General features: G+C 37.4%; 1 protein-coding gene across 1 annotated transcript in view; it reads left to right on the top strand.

The window, feature by feature from the left end:
• Positions 1-24,773, top strand: part of LOC140241373 (potassium voltage-gated channel protein Shal-like) — a 106,730-nt gene that overhangs the window by 6,502 nt on the left and 75,455 nt on the right. The window contains exon 2 of the mRNA XM_072321107.1: positions 17,211-17,373. Within this exon, the coding sequence (XP_072177208.1) occupies positions 17,211-17,373 (163 nt within the window). The remainder of the gene's footprint in view (positions 1-17,210; positions 17,374-24,773) is intronic.

The raw sequence follows: 24,773 nt of genomic DNA, 5'->3' as shown, positions 1-24,773 counted from the left end.
TTCATTCATATAATGTAGATGTATAAAAATATTTAGAGAGTGCATAATTTCAGTGTGTGAATTTGTTTCCCTCAAAGAAAATCTGTCCACATATCTACTACTCTTATTTTCAATTTGTTGAGTTGATGAGAAAAAAAAAAGAAGAATTGCTAGTCTGTCCAATACAGCTTTTTAAAAGAGCTGAGGGTACATGTACAAATTTGTACATTACAGCATGTATTGGATGATCACAGGCATTTATGGCATGCAGGTACATAAGGTGCATTGATCACGTCACATGTTGTGAAATGCAGGCATATATTTTGCTGGTAGTATTGTTTTTCTCTCAGATGTGTCAAGCGGATGTACGCATATCCCTAAAATATGATTTTAACACCAAGGGTATAAAATATAAAAAAGACATGTCACGTCATGTAACCATATCACTTTACTTACAGTGGTGAGCAAATGTTGTCCTTTCTTGTCAAGAAGCCTACCAGTAGGCCTATATACATGTCTTCTTTCAATGTTTACTGACTAAAGTCAAACGAAATCAGTTACAGGAATCATGACATATTGTATATAGGATTACACAAAGCAACAATATTAGCATGATGTATTTTTACATTAATGTCAATATGTATATGATTCAAATATACACATTTGTATATAATAATATATTTTTTTCTCCTGCCTTTTCTATACTGTCAAATCAACATACAGTGATGTGACATAAAACAATACTTTAATGACATGCATTTATTATCCATTTCTACCATAGAAGCATGCCCAATGGGAGATACATGTAATTTGAGACCCAACCCAAAGGTATCATGCATCCACTTTCACATGCACATACACACACACACACATACACACACACAAACAAAGACAAGTGGTTAGCAAAGTGAATGCTAACATGTACAAATGTATAATTTAAAGACCCATTTTTTTTTAAACATACAGTACATGTACAATGTATATTTAGAGAGTGTATAAAGTATCAATATTTGAATGTAAGTGCTATTGATTAAATATTGCTAATATTTTTCCTGTAACAATTTCTTTACATTCTTTACATTTGCATCAATCATTTGAATATACAATGTGTTTAATGTTAAATTGTTTATTACTCTGCTTCCTTTGCTCTAATGCTTTCAGTTGGAAAGGACAATATGCTCATACTTTGTAGAAAAAGTACAAGTGTACATGTAGAAAAGCCTTGTTGATAACATGTAGACTGCATGTTACCTCATACAGGTGACTCCCATTATACATCAAAGTCCTCAAGACTGGCAGTTTATATTTCATTATATCAAAATTTAGTTGTAGCCAAACAGTACAGTGTATCTGAAGATAATTATACTGTAGATGACAATTTTGGGACCTGAATATTTACTTCATTATAGTGAGAAATTCAGTACAACATAATTATAACCATGTTTGTTATAATGGGAGTGCACTATACCACTTTTCACCCAATGGCTGTTCTACAAGTACCATGTACAGTAGTAGTTTAAATGTGAATTTCCATGTTAGATATCTTGATAAGGCTTTACACCACTGAAGTGACTGAGAGAAGGGAATATAAGAATAAGCTATGGAGAAAGAATAATGCATATATTCAAATTCTGACAGCCTTTCAAAAGAAGGACAGGAAAATTCTATTAGAGATACAGTTGTAGATCTACTTCTTGCCACACATTTAGTGACAAGAATGCAGACTGGCTGTCAGATAAATTAGTGAGTAACAACATTTGGCTAAGATATAACATTTATAGGCCTATAGTTTGTTGTAAAATTATTGATATAATTTTGTATCTTATGTACATACCGTCTACGCAAGTTAACCTTTGCAGTGAACCTCCAAGCAAAAAGAAATGTTCCATTTCTTCTATCCTTGTAGCCTACTTTCCATTTCTACCTCTCTGCCAAGGAGCATCGTAGAACAAATGTTGATGTACATTGTATTTTTACTCTCTTGGCTTGCTTACAGAAAGCACTGGGCTAGTATTTGTGTTACAAACACATGCATTTATACTGATAGGCAGTTGTTGAAATTGTATGCATTTGCGGTGTTATACTGATTGTAGATTTAGTAAACACTCATCAGGCCCTTACCCAAGCTGATTTTTGCTCAGCATAAGGTCAGGATAGACAGCTTTTTGTCATTGATTTGTGCTAGTGAGGTACAACTATTTGCCCATCCTATTTGCAAACCCTATAAGACTGTTTACATTAGTACTAAAAGCACACTTGGTGTAAAGAAGTGATAGTGGCCGGTAAATTTTGCTTTTGTGACTCCTACAGTATGCTTTGTAGCACAGTATGAGTTCAAGTGGGATTCCTTTGAAGTAATCATATATATTTTATGAAGCTGTTTAAAGAAGTTCCTCATCATACATGTAGACTATGAGAAAACTCCAGATCTCATCACATATTGTGAACTATTTCAAAGAACTGTCATGTAATTTGTATGTAAATTCATTTCAAAGGACCAATTCATACTGTAGTCTGAATGCAGGAACACGTTTCTAAATGCTTTGTGAGGCAACAGTGAACCAGCATCCATGTCTGATTGTAATAAATGCGCTCTGAATGAAGGTTAGATGCTTATATGGTTAATGAAAACTATTATGCAAAATAAGAAACCCAAACCAAACCAAATCAAACAAACAAACAAACAAACACAATGTTTACACTGAACACATATTGGTACTGAAGATACAGTATGTTTGTATGGGACTGTTATAGTCAGACAGGATTGTTCACATTAATAGGTTTGACAGTAATTTTTTACAGAAGTTTCTATTGATGTAACCAAGTCATACACTGTACAGCTGTACCTACACCTGTATGCCCAATTTGACTTAACCTTAAAATAGTGTATCCTTTCCATTTTTGGTAATTACCTGCAGATATAGGTACAGTGTATCAAAAAGTCCCTTCTTTTCAAAACAACATGCATATAAACATACAAAATTAACCCCAAACCTGATTGAACACGTAAACTTAAAAAAAAAAAAAAAAAAAAAAAAAAACAATTCTGTGTATATATGCCACAAGCATACTGTACAACACAATCATACAGTTTGTACCAGTGAAAAGATGATAATCCCTGCAAATAACTGAAATGCCTCTGTTTTGTTCTATCATTATTATGAAGCTTCAAAAAGTTGTCTCTCACAGAAATTTTAAATGACACCAGACTGTCAAATTATTGTAAAACCTTTGGGATTTGTCTGTTACATTGTACTTTGACACTTATTCATACAGTAACTTCACCTGACAAAGTAGACCTTTCCTTTATATCCATAGACATATTTGTCACATTCATATATAGAATGTCTATTATTTGTGCTATATATCTGCTGTTTAAGCAGTGTATTTTGTGGTGTATTCTATTTTGCTAGCCATGCTAAATTGGCAACTTGTGAAAATCTTTCCTCCTTTAACACAAATGTGCTATATGTCACCTCCACGGAAGGAAATGACCAAATTAATTTTCTTTAAAAGGGTCTGTGCTTAGTTCTCATTCAGGCATTCTTGTGTTCCATGGCAAATTCAACCACTTGCAAAATTGTTTCCCTAGTCCCAATACAAGAAATACTATGTGCTCAAAATACATTGCATGTACAATAGTTTAAAATGGGCCCTATATGTATATTTAGCTAAATTGAAGTGATATTAATTGTTTATTAATTAAAGGATCAGATGCAGTTATTGTGAAGTGTAAAAGGTCAGGAATGATGATGATGAAGAAAAAGCCATGAGCAGTGATGTATATTCTTGATATGCATCTACTGTTCGTGCCCATATATGACTACCTTGCAGTGAGGCTAGTAAGGACTTGATTAAAAATTCATATACACTCACTACTTTTAAACAGATAGCTTTGCTAGGAAATGTCAAAGATTATGGGTAGTCTTCTTGGATTAAATCTTGCTTGAACAGGTGTAAATATTACCTCATGATCCTTTTATGTTTTAATTTCAGTTTGTGTTATTTTCTGTCTTCTTATAATGTGGGCCTTTAATAGCAAACTGCTGTCTAAGCTAACATACATTGTACATTTGTAATCTTTCAAAGACCACTATTTTACATGAAACTGTAAAAGAAGAAACAAAATCAGATAAAAATGAGTTGAATTCTCACTAATCTAATCCAATCAAACAAGAGAATACTTCCAAGAAATGTACTCTCTTCACAGAAGAATTATGTGTGAACTAAATTCTTAGAACAAAAAAAAAAGGGAGATCCTGAATTTCATCATTTCAGAGTGAAATCGGGAAGTAATATACATTAGCAACTTTCTCTGAAGTCTTTGAGACTTGTGAAAAATTATGCCTTGTAAGAAACCACAATTGGATGAAATCATCAATCCTTACAGACAATTACTGGAGCTCTGTGGGTGTGAGATTCGCTTGTCCTTCCGTATGTGGCAGTAATTTTTGAAAGCAAGTGCAATTTCTCACAGCCGCCAACCAACCTGAAAATGGAGGAAATTATGGCCGGAGGATTTTTGCGTGCTGGGGGAGGGGTCATTTACCTTGTCCACTGTGCTGCATTAGATGGCCAGTCCACCCGGCCATCTATCCATCTAACTGGCTGCTTCTGATTTATAATTGACCACTGAACCCCTGTGGCTAGCAATTTTCAATTTTGAGGATGGTGTTTTGAGCTCTTTGATCTTTGGGGATTTTGACATACAGTATGATGATGAGATTTATTTTTTTAATTGAAAAAGTGGAAAGAAGATTCATGCCAGGGTTGGTAGAGATGAAATTGCAACTGATCATGGAAACAGTGAATAACCTACTTGGAACAGGGGGTTTGGTGTCAAGTTGATAGTAAATAACTGACTGGTGATGAGTGTGAGGCATATTACAACTTGTGCACATTCTGTGCCTATTGACAATATATTTAAGTGTAGGACAAATCTGTTTTGTAATGTAGGTTTTCAGTTGCTTTGTTTCATATTGTTTATTTGCAGCAATGGCAATATGAGTGTCTGAACGAGTTTTCCTATAGCATAAAAAAAAAGAACCAATGACTCATGGTTGTTATTTTGTGTGAGGTCATCAAACTTCAATTGTATCGGTCCAAGGGTAAATGAGCTGTCAAACTGGCCACCAAAAATGAGATAAATGACATGCAAATACTCTCCGCATCCCAGTGTGAAAACTGCACCAGAAATAATGGCCCTGTACTTCAGGCAACAAATATTGTACCTGCTACTAGAAAGCATTGTCACAAAAATGAATTATTTCTCTGGCCATAAACCTGCTTGGCAGAGAGATTGGGAATATAGTACAATGTTGTAGGTTGGTGTACTTTCTTTCCTTTTTCAGTTTTTCTCTTCCTGTTTTTTCTCTTCCCCTTGTCTCTTTCTGTGTGTACATATTCATCTCAAAATATGCCTGCAGACATGTCCTTTCCGATACTGGTCAAATCCAACTGTACGTATGCCATGGTCAAGATGGGTATCTGTTGATTTATCTGTCCTGCCTTTCCTCTCGATCTGTCCGTGGCTTGCTGTCTGTGTACGAGCATCAAGCTGATTCCGTGGACGTACCAGTGTGCCTTGTGCGTTTTACACACAAGCACCCAAATTGGGAGGCCTGCCAGCAATTTGTAGAACGTATAGCGAGTGGACAAGTTCCACATTTGAACACAAACAAACTATCCATTGTCAGCCAACCGCAGGCCAGGGGTAATCAATAGTATTGATGTTTCTACATGGCAAGCAGGGAATTTCAGTGGAACACTGTGCGTACGTTAGGAAGACGCGTGGGGGGGGGGATGAGAGTATCAACGCACACTTGTCTATTCTCATTTAAATTGACCACACAAACAATCGCCTGGATGTAAAAGTGTATATGCATGTAAACTGCGTTCGTGACGGCGTGGACCCGTTCGTCGGGCGTAGTACCAGTGCGTTAAAAGTGCGGTGTTGTGTGAGAGCAAGGGTTGACGATAATTAGTTCAGTGCTGAGTACATGGATTCTCCGTAGACCCATTAACAGTTCATGTGTGCTCTCACACATGCTAAACTGCATCAAGGGAGACTGCTACAGCACATAAAAAGGCCCATGAAATACATGTTAGCAGTCTGGTACATGATAGGCATGGTGACCAACCTCAAAGGGGCTGCCACATTTCTCGTAGCACGCAAGGAAGCCTACATAAATATATGGCCTATTATCACTTTACATTCTCCTCACCTGGAATGTGGAAGAATTTAAAATTTAATAAAACAGTAATTCATTAGGTAGCAGGATGTACAAATCATTTTTTTTTCAAATGACTTGAAAAGCTTTCAGATGATATCAGTAACCACTTTCCAATAACATACGGTAGGTAAGATATCTTGTATTGTGTCTTTCCACTGAGATATTAATCTATGATACACAGACAAAAAGGATCATACCAAGTTACTTGTTCATAAACACACACGATAACACCGATCCCCCCCCCCCAAAAAAAAACAAACAAACACAACACCACACAAACAAACAAACAAACAATCAACCCCATGCTAAAGACTTGTTTGTTTGTTTGTTTGTGTGTGTGTGTGTTTTTTTTTAACACCAGTTGGTTAATAAAACAAGGTACGAGCATGATTTCAAATTTAGCCCTCATTTTGCAGACATACTTTGTGTGTTGATGTCTTTAAACCTTCCCTCCACAGATACACACTTCCATAAGTGTCAGGAAAGACTCTGTAATTAATTTAAACTGGATACAATTCCAATGAAATGTGATTTAACTGTTGCGTTATACATTTATTTAGGCTTCATAATCACACAGAGAAACAGCATTTATATTTGTGTTCTTTTTTTTTCATCCCTGCAATGTGGAAGCGTAAAAGATTAAAGATAAAAGACTGGACACATTTCAAATCTACTTTGAATTTCTGTAATATTTCTTTGTCATAAGGGTGTAGACATTAGCCCTCCACTGGACACAGGGCTGTATCCTTACTAGACGAGTGGTTTATAGTGTTGCCAGCGCTTTTCTGCGAGATCATGCTCAATAAAGAGATGATCTGTTTGAGACTGAGGTGTAGGCCTACAGTCCACTCCTTTTATAATGAACATGATTATTACAAATTATCATCTATATAGGACGTTTTTAGTGGCGCATTAAAAACGCGTATTGTAGTCTGCTCAATTTTTACCGTTCAATATCAGAGCATATTGAACGAAACGCAAAGGCCAACGTATTAATTCCCCATAGGCTACCGTTGTAACTTGCCGTTCAAGATCATACCATATTCAATTCTGTCTCGTCTATTGCGCGAGCGCTTGCTGAATGCGCAAACGCTTGCTACTAGTGCGCGTCGTTTTGTTACAATTCACAAGCGCGCAAGCATCTTGCTAGTTGTTTGTTTCATGTACGCAGTTTTAGGGGCTTCCCCTTTTCAGCGCTGGGATGTGACTGCCGAGTCAACTTCAAAGACGAGTAGAAGCCGGGTAATTTTGTGCAGTTTACAAATGCTTGCTCTACTTGATTGTATAGATGATAATAATTATATTGGATGGCCTTGATTCATGGAATACCAGGGAATATTACACTCGTTAGGGCCAATATTGCACTCATCTTCGATTCGTGCAATATTGGCCCTAACTCGTGCAATATTCCCTGGTATCCCATTCATAGCCATCCAATATAATATAAATATTGCTGTACCGAAATGAATATTCAGGTCCCAATATCTTTTTTTTTTTTAATATCTTTCTATCCTGAAATTGTTTTGGCTATAACAATAGAAAACTGCTGATCCCAGAAAAATCTGTATTACGGGAGATGCCTGTACATTACGGTTCACAGGGCATACCCCTGTCTTTTTCAGGACTTTTGGCCTTTGCTGTGAAATGTGGAAGGATCCTCAGTTCTTCCCTCCTGTTCTGATGGGAATAGCATTCTGAATATTGCCTTCTGCATCATAACATATCTTTTGGCACATTATTTTATGTAATATATGTCATCAAATGCCTATAGGTTTTACCTTAATGTGGAATTATTTGCCATGTACACTGTATGTATACATTCAGGTGTACTAAATAAGTTGTCCATTTGTACCTACAGCAATAATACTTTTTAATACACAGAGTCTATCTCTGCAAAGTTCTTTGACCAGTGCAATGTGATTGTTAAATGAAAGAAAAATATTGGTTGTGACCACCATATGAAATGTAAACAGCCATGGATGGCTTTTACGGGTGCTGTTCGTTATTCCGAAAATTTCGATGTTCCGAAGGTTCGTTAATCCGAAACATGCAAGTTCCCTATACCTAGAGGTTCGTTAATCCGAAAATTAAAAAGGGTTCGTTAATCCGAACATTTGTGGCGTTATTCCAAAGTTTTTTTCATCCGAAAATGAAATTCGGAAAAACAAACCTTCGGAATAAGGAATCTTTGGAGTGAAGAGCCTTCGGAATAACGAACCTTCGGAATAACGAGCTGTAACCGGCTTTTACATGGGTAGAACATTCATAAAGGACATCTACGGTGTATAGACAGTGTGTCAATCAAACTGTTACCCCAAGTATCGATATAACATTAATATGACCTTCTCTGGGTAGATTTTTAAGCATTGTTCCAAATATGGGTAAAAATATTGCCCCAGTGGTTTTGATTTTTTAATATTTAATATTTTAGTAATTAATAAAATGAAAACAACATATTCAAGATTGACACCATCGAGTAGGCCCTACAGTAGAGAAGATCAAGTTTGAAAACTTGATACCAATAACTCAATACCCCCCAAAATTGTGTAATACCCTTCTGGTTCTCAGTCGAGGATATATTAATGGATTCTCACCCCAAACAAATTGGTCATACAGTGTATAAATTTGAATGTATACAATATGTACACACATTTTCTCATTTTTGTGCCTGCGTGCATGTGTATGCAAAGTGCTCAGATCTCTCAGAAAGATATCGATCAAAAAAAAGAACATGTTTGTGAAACAAGTCACAGCAGAGGGTGCATAATTTGTTTATTCTCTGCGATGTCTTGGTAGGTGCTTCAACTTTACCCAGAATTGCTGAATTTGATTATTAAGTAACTTTCTTTGCCTGATGCACTATAGGATAAAAACCTTGCCCGTCTCTGGATTGGTCTGACAAATAATATGGCGGTAGCCTGCCATAATGATATCACTGGTTTATGTATGACTTGAGTGACGAAGCGACAGACCAGAACTGCTGACGAAAACACACAGTATGTGCTTTCAACACTTGGCTGGTAGCGCACTCTCTCACACACACACACATACACACACACAAACACATGCTTTATACAGTGCTTACATACATTGTACATTGTACACACAAGATATCCATGTTGCAGGACACCTTATTAAGATATTTCCCCATGGAGACGGTTGGAAGTTACAGTGAACTCAATTAGCATCTGGTCACAGCCGTGGCATGCAAGACAGGAAGTGGTGTTCGGAGAGTGGTTCTTTAAGGGGGTGCAGAAGTTCAGGTGTGCAGCTGTGCTATACATGCCAATAGATACTGAGTGTTGATTATGAATGTGTTTTCCAGATCATGTCTTCACAAAATTCTTTGGGACTGCTATTTTTACACCGTTAAAGAAAATGAAGTTGAAGAAGAAGGAGAAGAGCAAAAAAAATAAAAAACACAAAAAAAAACCCCCAGTATACTTTCATCCACTTGAAGTATTCTACACACCCCAATCTAGAATAGTTTGAATTTTTCTTTCATTTCTTCTTCTACTTCAGGTAGGAGAACAACACAGAGAAGCAGCAGTGCCAAAACACCCAAAGGAATTATAAACCATAGCATGATAAAAGCGATTTCTTATGAGTCACACACTTTCTGTCAGCTACTGATGCTCATGGTGCTGCATATACACTATAAACATCCCACAACTTTGAAATCTTATTGTCTAGTAATTTTGAATTAGCCATAATAATGAAATTGCTTTTTATCTTGGATGATTTGGAACATTGAAATGATGAGATTCCACTTCTTTTGATATTAACTGCTGCTGCTGCTGCTAAAGATACTGGTACTACATCACCACTTCTGCCATCATTAAAAAGAGCAGTCCCTGTTTGGGGGAGGTATTTATGACTGACAATTAACTCCCAACAGTGAGGCGATGTGCCTCTTGTAATCCTCTCGGACGTCACCTGGCCCTCCTTGAAAGGAGTATCCACCCCGATCTATCCTCTCCCCTTCATCCTTGCCCTCAGCACTTGCTCATCCAATTAATCCGCCATTGATCTTTTACTGCGACCAAAGTCGATAATTTCTGTCATGTTGTCACTGTACCGTACAGACTGTCTGTTTCTGCCGGAGTGGTTCCCCCCGCCATACGCTCTCCCCCCCCCCCCCCCTTCCCCGAGTCGTTTCTGCTTTATTTTTGCCTCGGTTCCACTAACTCACTGAGGGTTTGGTGCATCAGAGGATATTAACTCACTTGACCTTGTGCTACATGACTGGACATGGCGCAGAAGCACTAAAAAACAGAGATTGTCGACCTGAGCAGTGGCTGATGCTTGAGACGGGAGCTGATTGTCATTGAGTTCAAGTGATCGGGGAAGATGGTTGGGGAGGGCCTAGGGATGGGGATGTCTGAGAGGTCATTTCTCTAAAAGCCTCCAAAACTATTAAAGGTACTGTGTACCATTAGGAGCAGTGACATAAAAAAATGTTGGAATTATCATATTTGATGCATATGTGTAGGTCAGTTGTATCAAAGAAAATCCTAATTTTTTATAGACATTTTGCAATAAAGCCTAAAATATGAGGAGATAACACTATTTTTCTCACTAAACCATAACTGTAGATGGTTCAGTCTAGAAACAATTTTGTTATACCTATTGTTCACATTTAGTATGTTTAACAATACTTGACATTGATTATACTGATTAATTTCTTACACTGGTTGTTTCTATCACTAACTCACATTTTGGAACTATTTTGAAGTACTAAAGCGGGGTTTTTGTTTCATCTGCAAATGGTAAAGAATGCCTTCAAAGGTCATGGAAACAAGCAATATTTTTAAAAATGTAAAACCTTTACTCTTTCCTTTTTTAATAGCACCATCTTTAAAAAGAAAAAAAAAAACAGCCAAGCACAAAGATGTGCAAAGAAACAAAATATTGTGAGATGAATGAAGGCAACCATTGTTATGATCCTTGGCTGAATATTTGTGTCAAGGAGCAATACGTCACGTGATGTTTTGTCAAAGGAAAGGATTGACCTAATAATAACAGCCAATGTTTTCCCTATATAGTTGCTACGTGACTACTGCAAATACTTGAAAATACTTGAATAGTTTTTCAGCCCCCATGCTGCTTGTGTGTGAGTGTGTCTGCCAATTTAGATATTGAGGTTTCTATGTCAGCAAATCTCAAATAATGGGGTTTAGTAAAAAGTAGAGATGCACATGTTGAAAGAACTGTCAGAGTTGTGGCAAAATACATTCTTCCATGAAATTCCTGTCAAACAAATCAAACTTGATGTTTCAAAGATCTTAGGCCAAACAAAAACAAAAAGAACCAAATGAAGAAAAATAGAAGATGCAGCATCAGACGTGCATTCTTGATATTAATCCAAATCACTTTTTTTTTTCTCAGTGATGACCCATTTTCTCAAGCATTGAAACGTCATTCCAGATTAATCCATGTGAATTTCAAGTGTCCTCTTGTATTAAAGCAGGAGTGACCTCATTGAGGCGTAGCAATGCCATTCTTTAAAAGCTCCTGCAGCTAGCCTCAGCTGGCTTGGAGACAAGTCAGCCTTGGCTCTAGGTCTTCTTCCAATCTCTTTCAAGCATTTTGCCCAATTCCAGAGCTGAGAGAACAAAAAAAAAAAATTGTCAATGATTGTAAAAAGAAACACCAAAAATTCTTTACCTTCCTCAGACATTGGTGAAAGCACAAACAAGCATTCTTTTCAAGGAAGTTTCAATAGGGATCACTCGCTTGACAGAACTCTATATCTCCTCCTCGCATCTTTCATCATCCCCACATTCATGAAAGTTTGTTTGCATAGCATTACGCTGGGGGCAAAAGGCATTCTAGAAATATAAATGAAGAAAAGAAGAAATATGGTTGGATCGCTCATTTGTACAGTCTTTGTCAAGATTATGGCAGCCATCAAATGACAGTAAGGGTTTGTGTTGTGGGTGTTTACACAAATTAACAGCTTCACTGTAGATCTACATGTAAAAGTGAAGATATTTCCATTTGGAGCACAATATTGTGTTGTGAAGGAGACAAGATGTGGTAGTCAATAGTTTTATGATTGCAAATTGTCTTTCAAGGAGGAAAATGTATTAGAAAATGAAGTAAACTAATATTGCAGATCTAAAAATGTTTCAAGAGGAGATTGCAGTGCAGCTGAAAATTGCCACAGGTTACCAAAAAAACCCCATCAAAAACAAACAACAACAACAACATATGCACACAAAAATCCAACTAATTCTGAAATCAAATTAGTTTTGTCTTCTGTCAACAGAGGAGAATAGGTATTTCATCTTCTTGTGAAGATACCGCTGATTTATTTTTTACAAATATTTTAAATGGGTGTTCTTTGTGCTGGAGCAGATGGGCATTTTTGCCTTCCTTTCATGCCAAGGACGTTGAAGACACAATGTATATGTCCTTTTCGTTTATTCCAAGGTAGCTAGCCATTGTTAATTCCATATATTTTTTTTCCCAACAGACAATTACTGCTGGGAAAATGTGGAAAGCAGGATTAGTCTCTGTTGCAGACAGTCTTTACGTGTTCCCTCTTCTCCAACCACTCAAAGACAAAAAAAAAAAAAAATCCTGTAAATGACAGTAAATTCATTTTGTCTGAGAACTTTATTCTAACTTTGAAAGATAAGACTCAAATGTGGATTAATATTCAACATGATGAATTGAATCCATTTGATTTGAAGTGAGCATGTGACATCAGAGAGATTGCATTACAATGCCACTCTGCCATCATGTTGATTTTCTTAAAATTGAGTAAAATCAAACAATCAACAGAATTGAATAGACCAGTTTGCAGTTAGTGATGGTTCAAATGAACCCAAATTTTAAATCATTAAAGCAAAACAATTGCAAAATTAGATATTACCCTCTTGCATAATCCAACTTACATTTACTCTTATGTTAACAAGCTGCCGTGAATATTCATAATGTTCTTGTTCTTGCAACATAAAGAAACAGGTCAGGTGCTGTCCATGGCATTGCTCATTAAAACTGTCTCCTGTTGTTATTTTCATTTGAAATTTATCTGCTCTTGTGTAGAATGTAACTTTGAGCTGGCTATACATGTTATCAAAAAGGACATAGAAGCAGAAAATAATCTAATTATATATTTTCATATATTTCCCTAAGCCATGGTATTGTTGGCGGTCACATATGCAAATTAGATAAAGGGAGGCTGTGTTGCTGTCATCACAGCACACTTCTCACGTTGCCTTATACTAAAACTATTGTGAATGTAATTTCCAGTTGATAACTTAGCCTCTACAAAATACCTTCCCCCCTAATAAGTTTGAATGCTTCAATCGTGCATTCGTATTTAAAAAACAAAAGAAAAAAAGAATTCAGTGAGGGAAAAATCTCCCCTTCTGATGAGGAAAACAGGAAAAACAGGATGGTGTGTTCATGTTCACACACTACATTTGGAGTGTTAAAGCCATATATTTTGTAATTCATTTACGAATCCTTTGAAAGAGGAAAAAGAGAAAGAAAGTGATAGATAGCTCTGACATTTGCAATGTTAGAAACAATTATTGTAATATGCTTACAAATCCTTGTTTTAAGAAGGGAAGAGAGAAAGAAAATGGTCTATGGCTATAATTGTCAATTTACAGACTGAAAGGGAAAAAATATGTCACTCATTTGATTGCTTTCATGCTGAGTTTTTCAACATTTCATTTCATGAATAGTATACATATTATTAATCATCATAATCTCCTTTTTGCATTTCTTTTCAAATGATACAGCCGTTGGTATGATAGAAAGAAAAACACTCTTTGTGCTTACACATTTTAATAGCTTTTAAAATTTTTTTTTTTGCACATGACTGGACACTTGACATTATGGAAAATGTAAAAGCAGAAAAAGTGGTGATAAGATCAAGGGTATGAGTCATATACTGGATACAATACTGTAAAGTGACAGTTTTCCCTAAGCCTACATCTACATTAGATTACGTGATATGGCTAAGCACTTGATTGTCTAAAAAGTTGGGGGGGGGGTGGATGGAGGGAGAGGGAGGTGGAAATGTATCAATAAACTACCTACATTGATGTTATCTTCATTGATCTCAAACTGATGGCTTACCGGAAGAACGTATACCAGGGCCGGGGAACTTTACATTGGGCCAAATTTGTCATTCATGTACCGCGCATGAAATCAAATTTGGGCAGTCGGCGAATCAACGAACTACATGAAATTGAATCTGGCAAAGTTGTTGGACAGATTGTTTCCCACAGTTAAAAAAAAAAAAAAAAATGGGGTTGAGCAACGTATTGTTTAGGAAAGTACAAATGCCTCTGATTTTAGACTGCAGTCTCATACTCATATCAGGCTTTGAATTTGGAAATTAAGAGTCGGGATGCACTTTTTAGCTATTGGGAAGAGACTCGGGTCATTTTTTTTTTCTTTCTTTGTTTGATGAATTATTTGGATAATGGAGTTGACATTTCCAGCCAATAATACTGAATTGTATGTGGCTTCCTTTAAGTGTCCTACCTCCCCCCCCCCCCCCAAAAAAAAAAAAAATCTCCAGCACTCCTGCGTAACCCTGTACCATCAATTTTGAGACTGATCCTGCCTATCCCGTCCTTGCCCCTAAATTACTAAATCGTGGTAAAAAATCAAAATGTCTTGTGGTAAGCTATTTGTACATTTGCTTTAAGTGCACTTTGACCTACATGGAGTATTTGCGTAATTTGCTTGCTGATGTATGTTAAATGTACACTACATTGATGTAAATGGCAGGCAGAAAGTTTTTTAGAGATTGTAGCTGACCAACGATAATACATACTGACTGCTGACCTTTACTTGTTGCTTTTGGTGGAAAGTACAAAGCATGGCTTTTTTTACCATTTTATTCTTATAGCACTTTTAGTAGTACAATATGTTTACAAAGCATGTGACAGAATGTACTGAAAAAGTAAAGAAAGAAGTATAAAACATATTGTATCTGTACAGTAATCTAGAATTATCATATAATTTAGGATATGTCGCATGTAAGGCTACAATGTCCCTCCTGCAGCTCTTTTTTTTTTTTTTTTTTTTTTGAAGAGGGTCATGTGATATAGAATGAGTGATAAGTATTTGACGAAAACATAACCAGTGATCATGAAGTGGAAATTATGTTGCTTTTTCCATGTATTTCCTGTGTTGTGGAATGATATGCTTTGCAAAAGTGACAGATTGATGGACATGTGTTACGTAATACATAAATATGATACAAAATCTCATTGTATCTACTTGTACTTGTTTATTTTTCTGTCTATCTGTAGGCCTATGTATATTGATTGATACATACATGTACATACATTGTATATTTGATACCATTATACAATGTACATGTACTGTACACATGATGTGTACATATTACACACATATGTATAATTATATATTAATTTATCATGCATAAAATATATTCTCTATGTTCATATGATTCTCGATGAAACATCTTTCTACAGAGACTTACATTGTAGCCTACCCCATTTGTGGCTACATACAGTACATGTGTAGACTGTACGCAGATGGGGAGTGAAGAAGATAACTGATTGTACATTAACACTGGATGGCAGCCAACCTTCCATCCACATGTGCAATCTATATAGCGAGGTTTCTCGCCGACTGCCATAATCATCAATCAACCATACATTTTGGCACCAGACGATGCTAAAACACAACCATGCAGCCAACCCTCCACAAGCGCACATGTAATACCACATTCATTGCTTTTATAGCCTATTTTTTATGTGTGCATATTCTTGAAGAGAATTATGCTTTCTCCTTTTTTCAGAGTAGAAGCAAGATTGTAAAAATGTTACAAAGTTCTAAAATCTCATGTTGAAACCACTGACACATACAATGTAAGTTGGTTTCTTTTTGCCTTTTTTGTGCAGTTTTTGTGTCATCAAAGGTCTGTGTACATGTATGTCACACAGTGTTTGCCAGACAAATGAATATGAAGAGCAAGCAAAGTTATATGTGAATGAAATGAAAGAAATTATATCATTTGTTGCATATATATACAACTGTATTATATGACACAATCAGGAGACAGTTACTATGTACGTGTATGTGCTTGTATAATGTGTTTGTATATCATGCAAATAGTAGAAGCTTTTTAAACCCACTGATATAATGTCCATGCTATGTATGGAACATGCATGCTCTTGACAAACTCAAACTTAACTAAACTTACAAGTAGATTTTTGTCTAGACGATTAAATGATATTGATTATGTTACACTGTCTTAGCAGATGGTCTGAGGAAAACCAAAAATATGATTTACACAGCACTGCAATGATTGTCTAATAAAGTGAAGTCTATACTGCACATGTACCTTGTACATGTACCATCTGTCTAGATGACCAATCAGGCCAGAGCCTGCTGTGGATGTCTTGTCCATTGCACTCAGTGGCTGGGAAATCTCCATGGAGATGTGCGTGTATAGGAACTGACCAATATACCTGATGAAAAAAACATGAATCTGGTGAATATGAGAATCTGATTTTTCCATCTGCTTGAAAATGACTGATGTGCATTAATTTACATTAATCATGTATAGGCATTTTTTTGTGCGTGTCTGTAGAGCTGATATATTCATCAGTTGCAATGTTGTCTTGGTGATTAAGGAACGTGTTGCACACGTGGATACTGAAACATGCAAACAAAAGTATACACAATATGCACACATTTACTGACATCAAGCACTAAAACATATCCATATGTCTATGTCACACTTTTGATGACTACATGGATAATTAGTGACAACCTTCTTTTCATCAGTCCACATGTCTTGTTGTGATCTACTGGTACTTGTATGTAGAGAGAAATTGTTTGGAAAACTATTTTGACAGAATGTCCAGTGCTCTCAAAGATAATGAGACATTTATATGCATTGCAATCATCTGATGAGATTTAAAATTTGTTCACATTATTCTTTTTTGTCTCCCACCCCCCCCCCCCCATCCCCCGCAACCTTTTCCTGTTCAGATATGGTGACATCGTACCGGAGACCATCATTGGTAAGATCGTGGGTGGTGTCTGCGCCTTGTCTGGAGTACTCGTCATCGCGTTGCCTGTTCCTGTTATCGTCTCCAATTTTAGCCGAATCTACCATCAGAGTCAAAGAGCAGATAAAAGGAAAGCCCAAAGAGTGAGTTTTTTTGTCTCCCGAAACAAATGTTTGCTATGCTGCTGCTGAAGAGAATGCCGTCAGAGAGATAATGCTCCCTCGCATTGTGATGTCATAGAGGTTTTTAAATGCTAGGTGTACATGTACGGGTACATGTACAATATGTATATCTAATTGTGTCTGTAAGCCACCATGACAAATTGTCTTCAACAGCTGTAACAGTCAATATACTGATATAGACGACTGACGTGGGTGGGAACACATGGAGTGTTTTTGCCAGAATGGTTTGAAATGCTATTTAAGGATGTAATAAGTCCCAAGATTAGCTGTCCTGAAATAGCTTTTCAAACCTTGCGGTGAAGACATTTGGTATTTTAGCCAACAACAAACGTCATCATTCATTATATCACATGGGTTTAGTCAGAGTACTCTGAAAAAGCCTTCTTATCACGAGAACTTCTGCTGACACTTTAGTAGAGATTTTCTTTATGCCCTCCAAAGACTATTTGTTGCAAATACTTTGTTACTCATGTGCAAGTAGCAAATTATATTACAACTTTGATATCTACAATGTAAATCAAATTTCTGTTTGCATTGCAATTCCTGGGTCATCTCTTTGCTCTGCAGCATGGCATACATTACAACCATTTTTTTTTTTAATGATTGCCCTCCCCCCCCCCCCCAAAAAAAAAAAAAAAAAAAAAAATGTTCCACCCACCAAAAGGTGAACACAACAAAATATTTCACTATTGTAAGATTTGGTTGTCAAATTGCTGACTGGTAACCAATACTGTAAGCTTATGTATGATTCAGGAGTGAAATTACTTCACAATCTTGATCATTTTGATATGCTCACAAGGATGAACAGTTCTATGCTTTCTTCAGAAAATAACAACAACAAACAAAGACAGAAGAGCACTGGAATGATCAGGTATTTTGTGCAGTACCTCTTGACACCATTATAAAATGAATTCAAAATGCATGGGATATTGACACATTTTTCCTTTTGGTGTGTTTGTTGAGCTCAGCACTTTTCTGCAACAACAATGCAAAAATGACTACAGTATCCTTTTATCAATAAGGTGATCATGTACTGGTGATGAGGTGATTGAAAGGAGAATTTGATGCAGAAAATTTTCCTAGCACACACTATAATTTTTCAACCCTGCAGCAGTGACAGTGGGGACTCATTAGCCATTCAAGGCAGAGACCTGCGTGACTGCAGTAAATCAGAGAAAACACTGCACCAAAGGTGGCGTGAAGCCTCGGCTGTTTCAATGATAATGACGATTATGATGAGCATGATTGTGATATATGGTGTACCGTTGACTACGGGGTGTTCATTGCAGTCGACATTGTGTAGGCGGTAGAGCTTGTATTGCTTTAGCTTATGTAGGGAAAAGAAAAGAGCACATTGTTGTGGATTTATCGGGGGGGGGGGGGGGGGCTTTTTGGGGGTTCTGTAGCCTGAAAGACAATTGACTACGCAGAGGATGATAATGAGACTGAGATCATGATGTACTGACAGCCTGCGAGAGCACATCGTCAGGTTCCCCCTCTCCCCCCTCAGCGGTGCATGATGGGAAGTAATATCACCTGATGACATTGCATCCTGGATGCCCGTAACGTGTACTAAACCGAGTGCAAATTGGAGACGACATGTCAATAAGACCAGAGAAAAGACGTGAATATTCAGTCGGTACCGAACAGGGGGCATATAATCGCTCATGTATATCTCGGCGTGACATTCTCTCATTGGAAATGTGTGCTCTCAGATGTAGATCTACTTGCCAGGCTAGAATATCGACTGCCGTTTCCCCTAAATCAGATCATGCTCTCCTCTGCCACAGTTGTGTGGAAATACTTTTCATCCCTTTTATCCTGACACAGTGCTAGGTGGGTTATCAAAATAGGAGAGAGAGGGAGAGATAAAAATAAAAGGAAGCCTCACCTCTCTCCTATTAGTGTTGGTGGCAATGATTCTTTTACTTTCCAAATTTGCAACTAGAGACCATGTGTGATATCAGCCAGCTTTAAAGACACTTCATGCAAAAGGGATCGGACATCTACAAAACATATTTGAATATCATCATGTACATCTTTGAAATAGATTTGGAATAGAATTTCAGCATATTTTTTTCATTCTGTAGGAATGCCTTTTACAGTTTTTGCTGTCATTGTTCTTGAAAAGTGTGATGTTGAGCCACACTGCAAAAAACAACAACAAACAAAACAACAACTGGTGTGTGCTATCTGCATGACACCCAAACACTGATGCTCGGGCCAAAGCTGTTTGCATACATTAATGAATTGATATTGAATGGGAAGCCCGGGGATCGGATTTCGAGCAAAGTTTGCCCGTGTTTGGCATCACATGGCTCTTGCTAATCAATTTTCACTCGGTTTGCTCAACAGAAAATTTTCATTACTCGATAGGGGAATGGAAACATTGCAATGTTGATTCAAGCCTGTGGCAGTGCACATTCAAAGTCAGATTTCTACAGGAGAGAAGAAAAGCGGCCCAGCTTCCGCTTTCCATCTACTGTTCAAGCTTAAAAATAGAGAAGAATTTTTTTTTCAATAACTCCATTTCTGTTTTCTCAGTGCAAAGATATCCTTAAATATTGATTTCAGACTGGTATGTACATAGTAGGTAAAGTTAAAAAAATAATAATTGTGAAGTTCTGAGTTAAATCACACTAAACTCCACTTCCATTTATGTGGCTGAATCCAAGACTTTCTTTTTGACCTGTTCGCATAAATCATTAAGAGTTCAGCTTTCGTGAATTTGTCTAACAACACTGATGTCCCTGTATGTATAAGTTGTCTGATATTAAACTTCCTACCAAATTCTTATCTGGACTGATATTAGCACAATGTGTCACTTCCAAAGTGTTGTGTAGGCATCAAAAACAATTTTGAAACTTCTGCACTATGGCATAGATTTTTATTTAAACAAATTTGACCTATGGCTATTTTGCTTAAGTTATTGAAAAGACCCCAAAGTTCAAGGTTTTGTGCCACATGGTGCTTTGATTATGGTTTCCCTTGATGACTTTAGTAACATTTTCATTTCCCAGACATAAGGATCACCACCTTTGATATCTCCCCCCCCCCCCCCAAAAAAAAAAAAAAAAAAAAAAAAATCTGTTAATCAAGAGAAGGCTTAAGTTGGTTCTGAAAAGTACATACTGTACAAGTTATGGCTGAGTAGAGAGTTCTACCTCACGTGGTTTTTTTTTTTTTTTTCTTATCAGCACTCTGCACTCTGAGATGGGGAACATCTTCTAATGCTTGGAAGCATACTTGTGAACATGTAGTTGTCCAAATGACCATAAAGAAAGTCTGAGAGCAGGTAATGCTTGCATTTTACAAACAGTTGATACCATTGCTTCAGTGGTCTGAATTTGTTGTATTTGCAAATGCTTTTTTGTATAATTCAGACACAGCAGCAGACATTATTGCTGAAAAAAGGTGGAAACCTGGCTTTAAAGGGGAGATATGGCTTCATTGTTATTTTGGTTGGTTCTGAACTTTCCCACAGCCATGCTTCTCAGAGGAATGACTGTAATTTTAGAAACAGTACAAGCTGTTTGTGCGTGATGACTTGTATGCTTGTACCTCTGCACTGCTCTCTTCAAATTTGTCACTAACGTAATTTGAACAGTTGTGCAATCATGTGCATTTTAACGATAGCCACTTGACGTCATGGCTGCGTTTATTTGTGTGGGAACATTAGCACAAGACATTCGTGAGGGACTCTCATGATATAGTGGGAACGTGACTGGTTTAAAGAAGAAAACGAACCCCAACCCGAAAACAAAGTCTATTCAGACACATCCAAGACTTCACAAGTTCTTTGCCTATAATGCCTACAGAGACTGTCCCTGCAAGAAAGCAGTAGTGATATACAGCATTGGGGTGTATGAATTCTGTAATGTGGTGGAAAGAAGAGAAATATATGATAGAACTCTGCACCAAACTGTGGAAAATTTCGTGCAGACTGAAAGCTTTGTTTTTGAAGACAACATCAGGGAGTTTTTTTGGGGTGGATCTGTAAAGATTGATTGTCGAGGCATAGGGGAAAATGACAGTTGTAATACTAGCATGTAGAGCCATATGACATACTACATGTACAGTGAGGCCTTTTTGTTTATTCTTGTGCCCTGCACATTCATCCTCAGTAGTGCTTTGAACTCTGAACTCCTACAGTTTTTTCTCAAACTTTAAGAAACAATGCAAAGCGACTTCAATGCGCAGAAGATGTCGTTACACATCTTCAGGTTATCACTTAGGTAAAGCTAAAATCTCTAGTAAAGAGACAAGTGTGGGGGGAAAAAATAGGGTCATTGTGGCTTAACTCTCTGAAAACCACACATGTGAAATGCCTTAAACATGTGATGGGAGTCAGTTACTCAGATAATGGAATTTAAGGAAAATTCTGTTATTGTATGATTATATTCCAGTGTTCACAAATGTGCAAAAAATGTCACGCACAAACATATGGAAAGGAAATTAATGTGCACACAGAGGGTTAACCCATTGAGGATGAGTCCCGAGTATACTTGGGCAAGTGTCTATGGGAAATGCGCGTTGTAGCAAAATCAAACCGTCCTCAATGGGTTAAACATAACTTGACTCACATACTATAGTATTAAACCCTGTCATCCTGAGAGTGAAAAGTTAAAAATAAAAAATGGTAATAGAATATTTAAAGATACCCTTAACCCCATGCTGTTTCCCATTGCAAAGTCTTCTTTTCATATTGGATGCCTGTAGTTCAACTGGATTTAGACAAGTGCTACAAATGATACATTTGCCAGATTCTATGTTAGTGTATCTCAAAACATACATATAAGCACTGAAATTTTCTGAAACAGCAAAAGGGAGGGCTTTTTGTATTTGTTGCTCAAGTATTGTTTAAACAACAAAGCCATTGATCGATAGTGTCTTATAGACGTTCATGATAGTCTTATGTGGAAAACAATGCCATATATAGTAAATCCATTGATGAGCCTTTCTCCTATCTGACAGGTACTGAAAACGCTTACAGGTTCTCGCTCTGATCCACAGTCAGAAATGATTTATTACTCATCCCTGCCTCATCATTTCAATGTTGCCATTTACGAGTGTGTGTATATATACATTGGTACTTGCCACACGACAAACGCAATGACTCATTTTTAAAATACTGTCGCCGTTCGACCTGCTTGCTCGCAACCTACATTCACTTTAATACTTTAATGAAGGCAGTTAATGCTTTTGGAAGTAGTGCAGTTGTTAATACTGTGATAGCGGTATAATAGGATTCATCTTCTTCACTTGGCATATACTCTGTATACCTAGGTAACTGAAAGGATTCTTTTGTGTGCTTGTGTCTGTGGGTGTATGTGTGTCAGTGTGTCAGTGTGTGTGTGTGTGTGTGTGTGTGTGTGTGTGATTGAGTTTATATATATGAGTCATGAAAGCATGCACATACAACATGCACACACAAAAAATGATCGGTGATAATACTCTCCACCTTCATGATATGTGAGAGTGAGATATGTGCCGTGTGTTTGTGTTGCTGTGTGCACCCAGCACAGGCACGGGAGACTTGTTATATCGGGCATATAAAATGCAGATATGAGTGAATATGTGTCAGCGCTGTATGCCCTTGATGGAGTGAGAGTGAAAGATATGGAGCAGGGAAGGGAAGATAGGGAGACAGAGACTCTGTATGTGCATGTGTGTGTGTGTGTGTGTGTGTATGTGTGTGTGTGAGAGAGAGAATATATGTTTGTTTGTATGTACATCATGTGTGAGAGAGAATATATGTTTCTGTTTCTGTGTCTGTGCATGTGTGAGAGAGTCTATGTCTGTGTGTATAAATGTATAAGAGAGAATATATGTCTCTGTGTCTGTGTGTGTATGTGTGAGAGAGAGAATATATGTCTGTGTGTGTGTGTGAATACATGTGTGAGAGAGAGAATATATGCCTGTGTGTGTGTGTGTGCATATGTGTATGTGTGAAAGAAAGAAAGAGAAGGGTAGAAGGGGAAAGAAGGAGAAGAGAGGGGATTGAGAGAGAGAGACTGCATCTGTGTGTGTGTGAATGTGGGAGAGAGATATATATAAGAATGTGTCAGTGTGTGTGGGTGTGGGTGTGTGAGTATGCTTTCATGTGTTCACACCATGGCATGTATGACTGCACACACACTCGTCTGTCTGTATCTGATGGACACCTTCTCCCAGTCATTTATTTAGACTGACATGGATAGCGCCATGAATGTTATGCTTCAGGGATCATCTGGAAATTGCAGCTTAGGGTAGCTAGAAGAGAGAGAAAAAAAAACACCACCAAATCCCCACCCCTCTCTGTGCCATCTCTTCTGATCTGACTGTCTGCTCCGAGGATTAGAAAGAGAAACGATTCTCTTTGGACCTTCCAACAGTATTACATCAATTCTGTGGGGCCCCGATGTCACATTTGAAGGGAGAAAATCCATTTGGTCGCAGTTATAGGCCTGAGATTTTTTTGTTGTGTTCTGCTTTCTTTCTTTTTGTTGCAAATGATATCAGAACAAAAATGCCTCACTCCCCAGTGGATTAGCTTTCCCTTGGTACAGCTTTTGGGATGAGGATACAGTCTATGTTGCAGATAAATGACTACCACACAGAGTGTCTGCAGGCAATATAGAGTAATGTGTAGGAGACAGTCGTGCCGTAAGCTGGCTCGCCGTGTGAGAGTGTTACATTTCACACAAAGCAGGGCAGACGAATGCATGCTGAACATTGTTGTCTGTGTCCAAGGCTAAATTGTTTAGCAGGTTGCGCCAGCTATTTTGTTGAAAGTCGGACAGTAAGGTTGTCCATCAGAGCTGTGAAGGTATACAGCCTCCTTTATGGCCCCTTGTAATGTGTTTCCTTCCATGGCCAGCCTTGGTATCCATCCCCCTCCCTTCTTTTTCATAAACCCTCCCTCACCTTGCTCAACAGTACATCTGACATTGAGGCTGCCTACTGCAGAACCCAGTTCTGTAAATATGAAATTAGGGCTGATGTGTTTGTGGTGTTTCTTGTCAAACACTTTTTCCGTGTGGCTTCAAAGGAATCAAAATTTCTAAAGAAATATCATGACTTAACCTCGGCGATGTCTCCACAAACACTATTTCACTCTCATGGTCACACTGCGAGAAAAGATTGGTCATGCTTGTAATTTGGTCAGGATGACCAAGTCCTGTGGCAATGATAAGAAATTGTGACAGATTTTTGGTTTCATTTGACTACCTTGTGAAGATTAGGGACTTATCATTCGCAGCTACTGTATTATATCTGGACTCACATATTCACAATGAAAGCAAAACAACTGGAAACACCAAGAAATGATTCAAATCAGAATGATTTATCCTCAGCAAAGCTATTGCAAAAGTAGGATGCCC

The sequence above is a fragment of the Diadema setosum genome, chromosome 2 (genome assembly GCF_964275005.1).
Source record: "Diadema setosum chromosome 2, eeDiaSeto1, whole genome shotgun sequence".
Lineage (NCBI taxonomy): Eukaryota > Metazoa > Echinodermata > Echinoidea > Diadematoida > Diadematidae > Diadema > Diadema setosum.
This window is presented reverse-complemented; position numbering and strand designations above follow the sequence as displayed.